The 15,751-nt window shown below is 45.0% G+C and overlaps 1 protein-coding gene across 1 annotated transcript in view; it reads right to left on the bottom strand.

Annotated features, from left to right (window-relative positions):
* Positions 1–15,751, bottom strand: part of VIPR1 (vasoactive intestinal peptide receptor 1) — a 1,305,930-nt gene that overhangs the window by 583,783 nt on the left and 706,396 nt on the right. Inside the window, exon 4 of the mRNA XM_069647715.1 lies at positions 9,025–9,128. Coding sequence (XP_069503816.1) covers positions 9,025–9,128 — 104 coding nt within the window. The remainder of the gene's footprint in view (positions 1–9,024; positions 9,129–15,751) is intronic.

The following is a 15,751-nucleotide window of genomic DNA, read 5'->3' as shown; positions in this document are numbered from 1 at the left end:
CAAGTCGACAGCAGATCTTGTATCGCTTCCTGCAACAGGTCCCGAACCCGTGCACCTGGGGGGTTATAAAGATTAATTAATAGGTACCGTCCCGGGCCTCTGTCGTCATGGAGTTCGATTTCCACCGCTAGTAACTGCTCCTCTGCTTTGCATTTAATTTTATGAGATACAATAGAATTCACTATCCCAATTAATAAACCCCCAAAAGGACGTCCACTGCTACCACGCTTGGCATCTGCTTGATATATGGTATAGCCATCAAGTAACCACGGATCCAGTAACCATGTCTCCTGGAGGCAGATGCAGCTATATTGTGCCAATAATTCTGCGGACCCCTTTGGTCTTAGTAGATGAGAAAAGCCTCTACAATTCCAGGAAAGAATTGTTAGGCATCAATGCTTCTTTATTAATCGCGGGATAGCTTCTAACAATGTTTTTAGAGCTTGTTGTATTTCAATAAGAGCAGGGTTGCCATCTTGCATAGATTTAGTTGCAATCTCATCCTCCGTAGGTTTAGAGGCCATCTCCACCTCGGGTGTTGAATTAACTTCTACTTCCTGGATTGATTGCTCCTCCAGAGGGTCCACATCAATTGCAATGTCCACTGCTATAAGCTCTGTTTTATGTTTCTTGATCAATTGGGCTGTGGACGAAAACATACAATGTATGGCTGATACATTCGGATTAGGGCATCCCAGTGGTTCGATGAACATAAAATCCTCTGTTTTCAGGACACGCAATTGCGGTATATGATATAATCTTTCCAACAGTTCCGAGCGTGCTAACCAGGGATTTTTGCCACTAGGATATAGATTCTTAATGAAGATTATGCGATTAGTGGTATCATCATTCTCTATTTTTTTCTGGTCTATTGATACTATCTCCCCAGGGTTTATCAATACCGATGCCTCGTGTATGCATTCCACCTGTGGTTGTATACTGGTCTCCAGAACTGATTCATCACACATCACAGATACTTCATTATCATCCACTTTATCAGCCTTCTTTTCAGGTATCAGCCAGTCTGACAAGGAGCCCCTAGCCTTAGCTGCCCGTTGGGCTGCTCTCATCATTCTTTTTCTGGCCTTTTTCGTTCGTGTCTCCAGTACAGGTTTAATCCCTGGTGTGGGATGTTGAACATCTAAGGCCGCCAAGTTATTCTTCTCTGCCTTTTTTGCACGTCTGCGTTGTTTTCGTGTGAGAGGTAACCTAAGTCTAGGTTCCTGCTCCTGTTCATCCGCCTCCTCCAAGGGTATCTCCAGTATGCTACTGTTGTTAGGAGCCTCCGGGGCATCTATCTCCTCCATCTCCATTTCTTGTTCATTGATCTCTTCACCTGCACATAGCGCTGCTGATAGATTACTATCTGCATCTTCTCGGGGTAGATCTTTAGTGTCCAAGTACATTGTGATGGCATTTGTATTAGCCAGAATGCGCCCCGACATCTGGAGCAATATCTTGAGGGCAAATTGTAATGCCGCTACCGACGATTGCAATTCAATTATCTTGTTTGCGCTAGAGTGAACCTCGATGTTATCGTCCGTCCCATTCACAGGGTCATCCTCCATCGATGTCATTACTAAATTAGGTGAGACAGACAGACGTTCACTCCTTCCATCCACCTGATACACCCCTGTAGAACTGTTCACACAATTATCTTTGGGGATAGTTATGGAGCTTGTTGGTCGCGGTGAAATTGGTACCCGCATCCCTCTCTGTATAGACAGACAGAGCTCCAGCAAGGAATTATTGTCGATATCTTCAAAATTAGTGATATCAGGGGGATGTTCGTCCTTATCTTTAGATGCAATTGTTTCCTCAATTGCTGTTGAGTTAATAGCAGGGGGTGGGTTCACCGGGAAAAATTCAGTTATGGCTCCTTGAGACACCGGTTGATTGTGTTTAGCATTCTTTTTGGCTTTGCCCACTTTCTTTACACACTCTTTAGCCTCCTTAGTCGGTAGGCACTTGGGTTTCCTCAAGTTGTATATCGAGTGGAGGGCTCTACGTCCCCGCTGCATGTCTGTGATATTAATCACACTGTTTCCTAGACTCCACCGATATCTATTATTCCCAATATATGGGGTATATTGTACAAGTAGTTAGGTAACTGTGGTTAGGTAAATTCCCCTAACTCCCCACCCACAGTGTTGACTTCCTACTCTTATTTTGTGCTCCCCATGCCGGATCAAAGGCCCAGACCCAGGCCCACAGTCTCCGTATGGGTTTCAACAATTTCCCTCAGTGAGGTACTTAGGGTATGCTCACCCCCAGTTAACCAATCTGGGGGCAACCAAATCCCATTCACGGGCAGGCCAGGGAATCACAATATTATATCCCACGTACTCGTGTAATCCGCCGAAACGCCATCTGTTCAATGTGAGCGTCGGCGAGTTCACTCCTCCGCCCCCAGTTCACTGGGCTCGTTAGCTCACCTTAGTACGCAGACTGCGCAAGAGACGGCGCCGGCGTAACAGGCAGTAAGGGCAGGAAAATTGCAGCCCAGGTCCTCGTGGTCAACTCCAGTTTTCCGTCGGCGCCCAACGCCCAACGCAAAGGTCCTAATCCGGCAACGGGTCCCGTGGTCCGGCGGGTCACAGCTGACAGCTCCCGCTATCCGCGCGCCGCACTCCGCACGTCGCCGGTATTGCCTTCACCGCCTCTCGCCTCTCGCCTCTCGCCTCTCGCCTCACGCTTTCCTAGCGAAAGAATCAGAGTAAAGGACCTCGCACACAGCGTGTCACGTGGCTATCAAGCCGGCACCGCTAACATACGAGTACAAGTGAGTACGAGTGATTGCGGTCGCTTCCGATAGTCCACAAAACATTCTTTTAATATCCCCACCCCTCTCTTGTCCGACTCCTCCATCTACTTATACCTGTTCTTCATCCACCCTTACCACTGCTCCACCCTACCTCTGTATCTCTCTCTCTCTCTCTCTATCTCTCTCTCTTTCTTTCTTTCTTTCTCTCTCTCTCTCTCTCTCTCCCTCTCTCTCTTTCTCTACCTCTATCTCTCAATTGTCTCTAACTCCGCTTCCATCTCCTTCCCTTCAAATAATTCCTTTCTACTCCAGACCACCTTATCCACCCCCCCCCCCCAGCATCCTGGCTACTCAGCAGCTTCATTGACCTCCAACTTGCAACAGCTTTGCCGCACTCCATCCCCAAGCTCCCACATCTCTCTGTTCATCAACTTCTCTGTGGTATCTGGTATGCCTTCCACAGTGTTAACCTGTGTGCATATATGTGATGATCACAGGACTTAGTGTGATGTCATGCAAGAGTGTTCCTTTACCCAAGGTTCCAAAAGTATTAGTTGTGACTGTCTTGCTTGGGTGGTGGGTGCTATTGGGTCACTGAGAGTACTGCATTTCACTCCCACAATTCTCTGTTCACCAAGCTATCTTATCTGGGTCATGGCACACCTGCAGTTTAGGGTGCCTGCCTATTGGATTGAAGTGTGTATAAGGTGCCTGCTGTCATTGGAATTGGTGGTGTGTTGTGCCTAAGCAATGGTCATATCCCCTACCTTTATATTTTCCTGCACCTTCTCTGCATGTGGACTGAGCTTTCATAATGGTAATATGTCATAATTAATTCCTACATTCTTGCAGAAAGCAAATACTGCACCTTCTATCACTCTCTCTACAATGAAGCTTCACTATGCAAGTTACCATGACCCACATGTTGATACAATATGATATGTTAGGTTATTTATAACATGCTTAATACCCAGAGGTTTCTAAGCATGGACCCAGGGTTCGAACCTGTGTTGCTTGCCCGTCGCCTTGCTTACAAGGCGAGCACCTTGCCCCTTAGTTATCATCCTGTTTATACCTTCTTCCTCTCTGTGCCACACTCTGTCAATCAGGACATGTTTATTTCTTTGTCTCACATGATTAATGCACGGATGTCCTTCTAGACTGTGTGCTGCCACTTCTGGGAGGTGGCTCGAAAAGCCTCATCTTTACCGACCTGCCTATCTATAATAACATGTTTTTAAAGGATCAGTGTCTCATGGCCTCAAGTGGGAAGCCACTGACTCCCTTTCCTAGTGTGATGAGAATGGCCAGGGGGTGCTCCCCAAGCTGTTCCCATCCCCCCATTCCGCCCCATCACACATCTGGTGGAAACACCTCGCCTCCTTGGCCAAAGCACCATTCACTATAAGGATCCGGCAGGGAATTTGATGTCGCTTAGCAGGATATGCCACGAACACGCACTTTGCCAGATTATAGGAGAGCTGTACATCTCATTACTGTATGCAGGAGGGTGCGGGGTCTCTAGCTCAGCAAAAGCCATTTAGCTATCACTCTCCTACATATCATACACTTAAAGAAAAGGCTAGAAACATCCTAAATTCCAGTTTGAATGCCAAAAGACATAAATATGCCTTTCCTCATGCATGCTCATCTTGCCACACATCCATGTGAGGCAATACAAGTGTCGTAGTTTACCTTTCATGTAAGCTTAACAAAGCATTTCAATGATTTGTTATGTCAGGTAACTGGTCACAAAAATAAAGCTCATTGAGGCTTGGATATCTCTTGATTTGGAATCACCCATCACAAGGCATGCAACTGTCATTGTGGCATAATGTGGACATGCAATATCGAGATGTCCAGACTTCTGCTCAGCGCGTAGCATAAAGGCCTTTACATTGTACAGTGTGATCTTTTCATCAGTATCCCAGACTACTGGGACCAATCCTAGGCGTCAACATGAAGTAATATGCACTTCTGTTCTCTGCACTTGCACAGTAAGAATATCATAAGGCTTAGTACAACCCGTTTTTTGTCTTTTGGCGCCTGGAAACACTTGTGTATAGGCGCTATACAAATATCCAATACAAAAATAAATAAGTGTAAGTGGAATCATCTACAGTTCCTGATTGGACTATGTAAACATGCAATACTTGAGTGCCCTTGGGAAAGAACATTGTAGGGTCCACATATAAAAACGCAACTCAAGACTTCAGTTTCAGTGAGTATTTACATGCACACGTGTTGCACTTTGCACATACATGTGCCAAGCATGATGTTAAATAAAAGAAATGCCGATCCCAAGGTGGTGGCACTCACAGACTGCGTGAGGGCAGGTGGCTGGAATACGCAGCAGACTGTGGATTTTCACCCTGACCATTAAGGACTGCTAGAAATCTGCCTTAAGTGTGGGTCACTACCAAAATGTTAAGTCTTCAGGCATTGAAAAGTCAGTGTGATGGGTACACTTGTATTGTAGTTGTCATTTATATAGTACCTTTTACCATTATTATAGTCTCAATGCATTGGTGGTGGTGAAATGTCCTCAAGGACGTAAATCCAGAGTGTTGGAGATTATGGAGTAGGATTACAATGTGTGTGTGCATTTGGCCAAATAAGGCTTAGCAGGGCTGGACAGGTGCCGGTAGAAAGCAACCCATGAAGTCAGGCATATGGATGTGTGCTGAGAGTAGTCAGGAGATGGAGTGAGTGCTACAGACTCACTGTATGTCCAGCTGGTCTGAATTTGTCATAGGTCTTCGCTGCCTAATGATGTCAGAGGTGTTGAGGCATCGTCTGTTGTAAGTAGGTGGCAACAATGATGTGCCCAGCAAGACCAAATTTGTCATAGTTATTGCTGTATTCTGATGTGTGGGGGTAGCCATGCCTGCGGCCCGTGAAGACCCGAGGTGGTGCGCTCTACATATAGAATTTCAGATGGAGATTAGTTGTATATGTGCCTGAACAGGTAGTGGCATCCTCTGTCGATTCTTGCTGGGTCATCTTGCACAATCAACATTACTGTAGCACTTTGCACGAATGCACCCTGAGCACCCTTTGAAAGTGAATCAAAGGGCTGTGGGACCTTATTTTCCAGATCGACGAAAATTCCACTCTGGCATTACCCACTGAATGCCCATCATATCCTTTGTGGCAGAAATGCAGTGCACTGTTTGGCTGCACACGTGCATCAGTGATGCAATTCTGTTTGTAAGCAATGGGGATTCCTTTGATTGCTTGCTTTTAACTATGCACAATAGGTATTAGAAATGGGCCTCGATCCCCCTAACCAACACCATGTGCTATGGTTGTATTTTGAAAATAAGACCAAGAGTGTCACAAAAGTGCAGAATATTGTAAATGGGTTTCATTCTGAAAAGAAACATGCACAGATCTCACACCAATATAACATAATGTGGCACTGGCAACCAGTGTGCTGCGTGTGCTAGAAAGGTGCTGATCATTTGGATCAGTCCAGTGCTATAGCCCCCTCTGCCCCGCCAGCAAAGCATCTGCCCAATAGGAAAGCACAAATGGGTTTCCCCCTGCTCTGTGGTGGTTGAAGGAGGGGCAGGTTTAATATTGTAATTCCTGCACGTGAGAAGTAAAATAGAAAGCTACATTTCACTTGTGCCCCACCCACGATGGCTGCCTAGTGCCCCACGATAGCTGTTTGGGTAAAGCAGCTGCCTTCAAAGGTCTAGTTGTAAACGGAATGCCATAGGTTGGAATCATCACAGGTCGAGTCTGCCTCCACTACTACTGAAGTTAATACAGCGAGCGCTGTGTTGGCTAAGGGATAATTGCAGGAGGAATAGCATAGGCAGAGGTTAAAGTGACAACAAAGACAACCATTAAAATAAAAAAAGCACAGCTAAAACATATACCTCCTTTGCCTTTTGTGGTAACGTGCGCCAAAGGAAGGCAGTACTTTCAAGAGGGGTGTGAATGTGAAACAATAGCAACCCTAACAGCACGAACAGTGCAAAATAAAGGAATATACAATTAAGGTTCTTTAAACAAACACACCATGTACAATAATAACTAACTGAATGACACTGCAAAAATTCACCCCCATAGAAATAACACAGAATATGCAAAGATAGAAAAGACACAGCACTCTGGGTAATAAGACAGGTGGTGAATAAATACATACCACATTGTTCAAGGGATATGCTCTTAATTTGCTAAAGGAATTAAAATGACCAATCCAGTCTCTAGGGCCCAAAGATGGACGAGGGTGGCAGATACTAGACAATAATACCTTTACGGAGGTCTTGGTGGTTAGATGGTGTGAAACCAGGCTCCTCGATGTTGATTGCTGGTTCTCTTCAGTTCGCAGATGAGCCAGTTGTGCTGGTCCAGCAGCAGGCTGGCATCAAGAATGGGCTGAAAAGAAGTTAGCAGTGGTCTCAAAGCACCTACCCAAGCTGTGTGGATCGGGCGGTCACCAGTTTCAGTCAGCGATTGAAGTTCAATGGCGGTCAGCTGGTAGCAGGATGCGCAGTCGAGTCGATTCAATATGGAGGCTTGGTGGTCACAGTTCAGGAGATACCAGGGTTGGTTTGATCGATTTACAGAAACAGCCATGACAAGGTTTGTGCTCTGGATGGGGACACAAGCAATGCAAGCCAGCAGTATTTTGTGGGTTCGCGCTGAGGCAATGATGTGCTTCAACTGGTGTGTTGCGATGTGGAACGGAGTCGAACAGGCAGATGGAATTTTGAAGAACAACGAATGCCAAAGTGAGCATCGAAGGGTCCTGATAGTTTTCTCTATGTCGACCATGCTCGCATCATGGCTCGCAGCGGGTAGATGTTGAAAACAGGGATAAAAGCTGTTCTGGCTTCCAGGTGGTGTTAGTCCCACTCCAGGGTTTCATTGGCCAAAGCTAGTCCTCTCTCAGACTCACAGACATGGGGGTGGCTGCCACACACCTTCATGGCTCATGGAATATGGTGAGGTCCCAGGCAACAGGGTGGCTGGCAGAGATGTGGTGTTGGTGGAGAAGCAGAGGTCACCTTCAATGGTCCCTGGGGATCATTAGAGGACATAGCCTCTGCCTTTTAACACTGGCCTTCTCCTCAAAACTGGAGAACTATCGAAAGGACGGCCTCCAGACAAGGTCCAACAAAATTGCCTTTCAGGACTGAAGTTCAAAGGATGATTCAAGAAGTGGTGTGAGACCCCTTCTTTTAAACGTGAAAACACACAGGTCAGTACTAAAGCTAGCAGGATTTTGCAGTCCAATCCCTGGTCTTGTATTGACTGGACGTTGCCCTTCTGACATCACGCCCAAAGTGCTTTGTGGTACAGGAAGTGGAGGGCACAGGAAAGAGAAAGAGAGGCATAGAGAAACAAGATGGACAAATTCTCCCACAACTGTACAGATGTCTCACTGGCTACGGTAACGGCACATCCTACCTTCTCAATAGAATGAAAGGTCTTCAGAAATGAAGCCCCTGGTGTGAGGCCTAGGCCTTTGTGAATGGATATGCTCTTTGATTCCTGTTCCCAGGACAGCTTCCTGTTGATTGTCTGCCTCTGGACAAAGGGTGTTATCTGTCCTTACAAAGGAGCAAAGATAGGCAAATCCCCAAGGCAATAGTCCTGCCAGAGCCTTGTCTGGAATAAATATATACATCCCATCCATAGCTAAGCTAGCCCCACATGGATGACACATTTGTTATGTCAATTTAATGTGTTGGGGATAACTATGAGAGATGCTGGACACCATACCCTTACTCATGTGGCTTATATTTACAGTTCACTGCGCACCAGGACAGGAACTTCAGAGTTATTCAGTTTTTGTGGAAGGGGAGAATATCTTAAATGCAGCCCCTGTGCTGCAGAGACTTGGCTGTCACTGCAGCTGTCAAGAGGGCACCTGTGACCACCGAACCTGCTCTGTGCGATTGGCAGAGCAGGCACTGTTAATCAGGGTACTAATGCAGCAGGACACAGATACACACTATGCTTTTGGTATGGAGCTTATGAAAGTGGAACCTGGTCAGGAGATTTACCTTTCAGAGATGGAATCACCTGCCTCATGTTATTATTTAATAAAAGTCAAAAAAGCCAGGACTATACCCTTGCCATATGGCAATTCCTCATAGGCTAAAGACAAATGAAAGACTGGGCTACATGAGAAACGATGCAACATTACTCTGTTTAATAACATGGCAGTGGTGTAAAGTGCAGCTGCAAGTATGTTATTTCTGCCGGCAGTTCAAGCATTTACTCTGCTTAATGGTACCCACCTCTCCCATCACTGTGCTGTTGGAGTCGTACCCGCAAGCTGATGCATACGTAGGAGGGTACATTTCTGTCCACCCATGGCTGGTACAATTTCTGGAGACATTTCCTATGAAGGACAAACCAAATGAAAACGTATGAAACCCACTAGCACTCCATATTAAGACACATTATGAACAAGCACATCTAATGCATTCATCATCTTCAGTGAACATCACAACACAAAAAAAACTGTAAAATACAACAGGTGTTCTCGTTCGTGTTGAAGGTGCATTTTAGCAAGAACAAGACAGATGTTTTGGACAGGCGTTAAACATGTACCTCTTCACAATTGTGACTAACGACTGTGCTGTGGTTACACGTCGTTGTATGACTCTACAACTTTACTCACTATTTGCATGTGACTGATTATGAGCTGTATTTGTTCGACCGTGCCCGTGGAATAGTGTGTTGTGGGCAGGGCTCAAATTGGGGGTGCACGCGGGCGGACGGAGGCCCCCTCTCTTTTTTTCAGAGGGCACCTTTATATGCTGATTTCTGGTGATGCCACATTCAATTGGTATGTTAATTAGTGCCCCCACTTTTGATCCCTCGTTGTGTGGCCAATATCAATACATCTGTAAGATAGCTCAGTGGGTTGGGAGCGCAGAACAGAGACTTTTTTGTAACATAAAGGCCACATTTTTAAATGCGCCCATGGAAGTCCACGCCTAAACATGCATGTAATATATGGGGGTATGTTTTGCACTCTTTAAAGCCCTCCTGCTATCGCTTCTCACTGAATCATAATGCCACCCCAGCATTTCTAGCACCTACCAGCCATCAATTATTGATTTTGAGGGAAACTGTTGCCACAAGTTTTTTTTCGGTTGTTTTTTTTTTTTTTTTTGCAGAGGCTTCTTTCACGCATGAAACAGCAACATGATGTGTAGACACGTTAAACACAAACCCAAACGAGATCAAAATATCCTAAAAGTGTGGTGCGACCAGGAAAGGATTTCTAAGAGGGACAGCAAAGGCAACATGTCAAAGGATAATCAAAGGAATACCACAATGACAGAAAAACAGTAACATGCAGGGAGCTAAAATGACAACTGTTTAATGGACATCGAAAGTGACAGAAAATAAAATCATAAGTGTCTTGACGCATAAAGGAACTATGGTCTTGTGATTCTGTGGGGGCTCTATACTCCTCTGTGTCTTGCAGTATCCTCATAATATACAGTTGGGTGAAATATATCCAATTTCTAATTCATACACATGGGGTGAATACTATTTAAACACCAAGAGATAATACAGTTTCAGGTGAGGGCGATCAATATAGTAAACGTCCAGTATAATGTTTCACAACTTCTTTAAACGCCCTCATCATCAGTAGCGACTGGCCAATAGGGGCGCTAGGGGTGGAGCCCCACCAACATTGCGCCAAGCCTGAGCCCACCACTCCATCATGTCCATGAGTGACATTAAAATCATGTCATTCATGGACACAGTGGCTGCACTTCGAATGTGCATTGGGGAGCTCCAATGAGGCATCCCCATTGCACATGCATAGTGCTGTATCAGCTCGGCTCGGGCGAAGCCAAGAAAGCCAAGAAGCCCAGCTCAAATGGAGCCCGCGGGGCGTTATAAAGTAATGCTCAAAGTGCCCTCTTTACCGTTCACCCTGCCCCCTGTCCTGTCCCTCATACAGGCTGAGGTGGGGACAGTATTTACAGACCTCACCCCAGTCTGTGCAAGACACTAGAGAGGAGTTGGGACAGACACAATGATGTCATGAGCTGATGGAGGGGCCAGCCCTTCAGTCCCAGCCTTGACCCTCCTCCTCTCTCAGCTCCTGAATCTCGCTTTGCAGTCGGGTGGGCGTTCCTCTGGCAGAAGCTTGGAAAACAAAAGTTACTCCCTTGGAGCAGATCAGCAGAGGCCTGTCCAGAAGTCAAGAATGACATATGGGAAGCTAATTTATTTATTTGTCCATGTGTGTTGGGGCCAGCTGACACTCTCAGATACCGCCAACTATCACAAGTCAGTGTGTGTCCATGTTTGAGAGACCTGTGTCTGTAATATGCACTGCTAAAAGGCACTGCTGAGCATGTGTGCTGGTCTTATAGGTGGGTGGAAGGAAAGACGTATGGGCAAAGTGAAAGAGGTATGCAGCAATTAATTATCTGTGTGCATTAATTGTGAAATATGCCATTTCCATGGAGTAATGTGATGCTGGCAACCCAGAAAAAGTATCTTTGGTGTTGTTTTACACGTTAGGAATGTGTTGTAATGTGTTTAGCAAAAGGGTATTTTCTATAGAAATGGAAAGACCCTTGTCATCTACAATGGACTACTGTGGAATGTATTTCCCCTCAAGAACGTTTGATTAGACATTCTCACAAAAAGGAACTGGTACACAAAAACAACAGAAACACTATTTTATGGTTTTCTATACCATTGGCTCAAGGTCTGCACGGATTTCATGTCAGACACCGCCACTTTTAAATACTGTGGGAGTAGCACTTATGTATAGTCCGGGCCCTTTAACTCTCTTATCAAAAACATAACAGTCACCTCCAGATTTTTCACAATAAAGACACATTTTCTTTCTTTCTTTCTTTCTTTCTTTCTTTCTTTCTTTCTTTCTTTCTTTCTTTCTTTCTTTCTTTCTTTCTTTCTTTCTTTCTTTCTTTTCTTTCGTTCTTTCTTTCTTTCTTCCTCTCCTTCTTTCCTTCTTTCTTTCTCCTAGTCTACTAGAGGCTCAGCAGTGAATGGCGATAACGTGTGAACTCCCCCTGACCCAGTTTGATGCTTGATTGTTAGCAATGTGAGAAATCTGGCACTGCAGGGAGCACTTGCAGCATGACTGCTCTCAAATAGACCCATTTCACAAGAAACAAAGTGACAATGTGCAGACTCCCAAGAGTACAGACCTACTTCAGATTGCTGTGTGCACTATACAAAAAAATCTCACTTTCTCAAGTATGCACTCCCCTCAGTAGGCAAGAGGGCGAACACCTCTGCAATTTGGGCATACAGCACAACATATTTTTTGCTACCTTTCTTTGATGCACCTGAATGAAAACTAAATGCACATCTCCACTCACTCTAAGGGGTGGCAGCAGACAAAAATTGCACCAGCCGTATGTGAGGTTAAGCCCTGTCCAACATGTCTTGGTAGTGAATGCCACCTCCAAGATGTTTCCCCCGGTAACCCTTCAAACGCTGGGAGAGATGCTAACTTCAGAGACTGTGGGGGATGGGCAAACCTATTTGTGTGGCGTATTTCTAACTTCTTTATGCATTCTATGAGACTATTCTAGTGCAGCTTCATTGTTACCAGCAGCTTACTCTCTCCATTACGTCTGAAAGCACCCACTTAAGGAAGACTGTGAGAAAGAGCGGTCTCCTGTCCCCCATCTACCCTTCTACTCACTCCCTCAACATGAAAATACTAACCCAACTTCATGATGTTGATTGCCTAAGAATGTATGGATATGCATGCAGGTGCTAACAATGAAATTCTGACGTTAGTAATTGTCTGTGCCGTTTATCATCTGTGTCCTGTTCTGCCTGGTAAATGAGAACAACGTGGAGACTAGAGACAATGCTTAATATATTCTTTCCTTACAGAAAGAACGTGCCCTTGAAAATTGGTTGTGCCCTAATGGTGATGCTGGGGGAAGGCGCATGGAAAAATGTATCCACCAAGTCAGATCAGGGACTTTGTACTTCCTAAAATGAAAGAGACTCCATGTAGGTATCTGAAGTAAATGTATGTGCTATGGAGTTTGCCCTGGGCTAAAATGTTATCTAGCGTTTTGATTGTGCACATTTTCTTAATGAAATATGTTATACTACATTGGAAGCATTCATTTTGTTTTGCAGATGCAATATTGGTTTAATGGTGATTGGTTTGAAAAACAAGATTTGGGAAACTCTGCTAGACTGGCATTTTGGTGCAGCCAGTTTAGATAGATGTTTGCGCTGCAGCATGTATTTTGGTAAAGCTAACAGGAGTATGTTGTGAGGGTACTGGCATAAGTTGGCAGAACCAGCGTGGACATATTTTCTTATAGTATTATTGGCATTATGCACAAAGCAAACATGAGTATGTCATTATATGCGAATAATGGCATATGTTGGTGCAGCCAGTCTGGAAATGTATGGGTACAACCAGTGTGGAAATCTTTTCATACTTGCACATATTGTGGGCAAAGGCATCATGAAAACCCTGTGCACGTTGATGATTTGCATTAATTGGATTTCTTTCATGAGTTACCCTACAGAACCCAATTGCAAACTGTTTGGCTTTTTAACCAATTTTTGTAATAACTGTGGTCTAAAATGCACCATTTTCACCCATTATTTAAAAATATTTCTCGGGGGAAGAATCCCTCCCCAAATCTTTATTGGGTGGTGTGGTCTCCCTCGCTATGTTCAGTCGCTCATGCATATCGGGGGACAAATACTTACACCCCGCCAGATAAAAACTTCACCAGCCGGCACTGCTCATCATAGTCATATTTGCTTATGCCAAGTCCAAGTGTAATTTACAAATTGCAAAATATGTTTAGCTGAAGAAAATGTAATCCTGTACAAAATGGTTCATCGTAGATTTCCATGGCATTAATGAAAACGGTGGTGCTCTCTTAGGGTCAGTTAATGCCATTTATTTTTTACTGCGCGAAAGAAAAGGGACAAGAAAAATACATTATTGAAGTTCTCAATTGAAATCCGCTTGCACCAGCAGGTTGAATGTGTCTGATTTAATTTCATCCCTCTGCCTTCAATATGAGCTGGCTTTTTTTTCTCTTTTTTTAATCAAATCTCATCTCTATCAATACAACGGGGTATTTGATTTGATTTCTGCTGCTGTATAGACGTACATATAGGGCCAATTGACAGAGCATATTTAAATAGGATTGCACCATTATAAAATGCTTCTGTGAATCAGGCCCATAATGTATTACAGTGTTTTCGGAATTTCGGTGCATGTACAATTACCTATTGATGGGGTGGAGGGATGCATCATCGTCTACTTGTGGCGATTAACAGGTGTCATGTGTTGCTCCACCACGATCAGATTAGTTTAGGTTGATGACTTGTTTGACCTTCAAAGGTCCTTGGCACACAGAAAATCATCTGTGGCCCATCTAGGAGACACTGATCCGGAGACATCATTCTTTTAAGAATAGCAACATGCGAGAGTGAGAGAGAGAAGTCAATAACTGAAAACCTTTGAGGGCACAGTGTAGACTCGATACTCAACAGATCATTGCAAATAGGGAAGATAGGATCAGAGGGGTGAAACGTGCAGAGAACATGCTGCAGTGGGCATTGTGTTAGACTCCCTTTTCCACAGATGCCCACACGCATCCTCGAAAGTTGTCTCACTTCCTGCACCCAGCTTTTGGACTCACTGGAGCCTTTTCATCAAAAATACTGAGACTCCAAAGAAGATGTTTATAGCACAGTTGAGGCATATAGCCTTAACCAACAGTGTGAGTGGGCAGTTATTCGTACCTTCCAAGATACGTTGGGATGTTATTTAGAAATTATGGAAGAAACAATTGCCTGCCTACATTTTTGAAATCTGCAAGGCACTTGCCAATCCCAATCCCACTGCAGTCTCCATTTCTGCTGTGCCTTCCCTGGCCCTCTGCACTGGCCTCTCACTTCATCACTAAAACCCAGAACATCCTGACCTCACTCTCCTCTACACCACTCCGTCTCCCTCATCTGTTCACAGGCCTCCCACAGCACCCTCCCCCTACCCTCCTACTCCTCTTTCTCCCCCATATTACCTGAAGAGGTTACTAGACAAGTCTGCAGTTTGAAAGTGTCATATAAAACAAGTGTTCCCCTGCTCTTCTAGAACTATCAAGGGCAACATTGTCTCCCTTGCTCCATCCTTGGCTGATTTCTGCAATCACTTATTTGCCACCAGATTATTCCCCTCACTCCTAAAGCACTCCCTTGTCCATCCTCAAAAGCTTTCTGCCAACCCTTCCTTTCCAGCTACCTAACACCCTATCTCTATTATCCCTTTCCTGGGAAATATCTTGGAGAAGCTTGCCATCTCCCAACTTATCCACCACACTGAATCTGTTGGGTGTCTCCACACCCCCATCCAGGCTTCAGAACTGCCATAGGCACAAAAACTGCATGCCTGAACATCCATGATCTAATCTCGATTCCAACTCTCCTTTTGTTTTCATCCTTCTTGACCTTTCCTCTGCCTTGGATATGGTAAATCATGCCACCCTTATAAATCAGCTAACTGATACCCTTAGTATCATGGACCTGGCTCTGGACTGGTTTACCTCCTTCCTCTCTGACCAGCCTTCCCAGGTTCAACTGGGCCCTTCTGAATCCTCCATCTCGCTCTCCACCTGCGTTGTACCTCAGGACCCTATCCTCTTGCCTTGGCTTTTCAACAACTACCTGGCTATTTGATCTTCACTTTCTCTCCTAACTGCCAGTGACCTTCAGATTACACACAGCTCTCCTTCAAGCTTACCTCCTCTGCCTCGTCCTCTTCTTCTCTTATTCCTGACTGCCTGTCTGCTATTCAGGCTTGGTGCACTGTTAAAGATCTCTGCCTAAATGCCAGTAAGACAGAGATCCTTCTCATTGTGATATCTGATCCCTCCTTCCCTCCCACACGCTGGTCAGCCTCCATGGGCCCCCACCCCTCACACTCCAGGGAGGCAAAAAACCCTGGTCTCTCTCTTTCTCTCCTCA

This window comes from Ambystoma mexicanum, chromosome 2q (genome assembly GCF_040938575.1).
Source record: "Ambystoma mexicanum isolate Mex_15411 chromosome 2q, UKY_AmexF1_1, whole genome shotgun sequence".
NCBI classification, from domain to species: domain Eukaryota; kingdom Metazoa; phylum Chordata; class Amphibia; order Caudata; family Ambystomatidae; genus Ambystoma; species Ambystoma mexicanum.
This window is presented reverse-complemented; position numbering and strand designations above follow the sequence as displayed.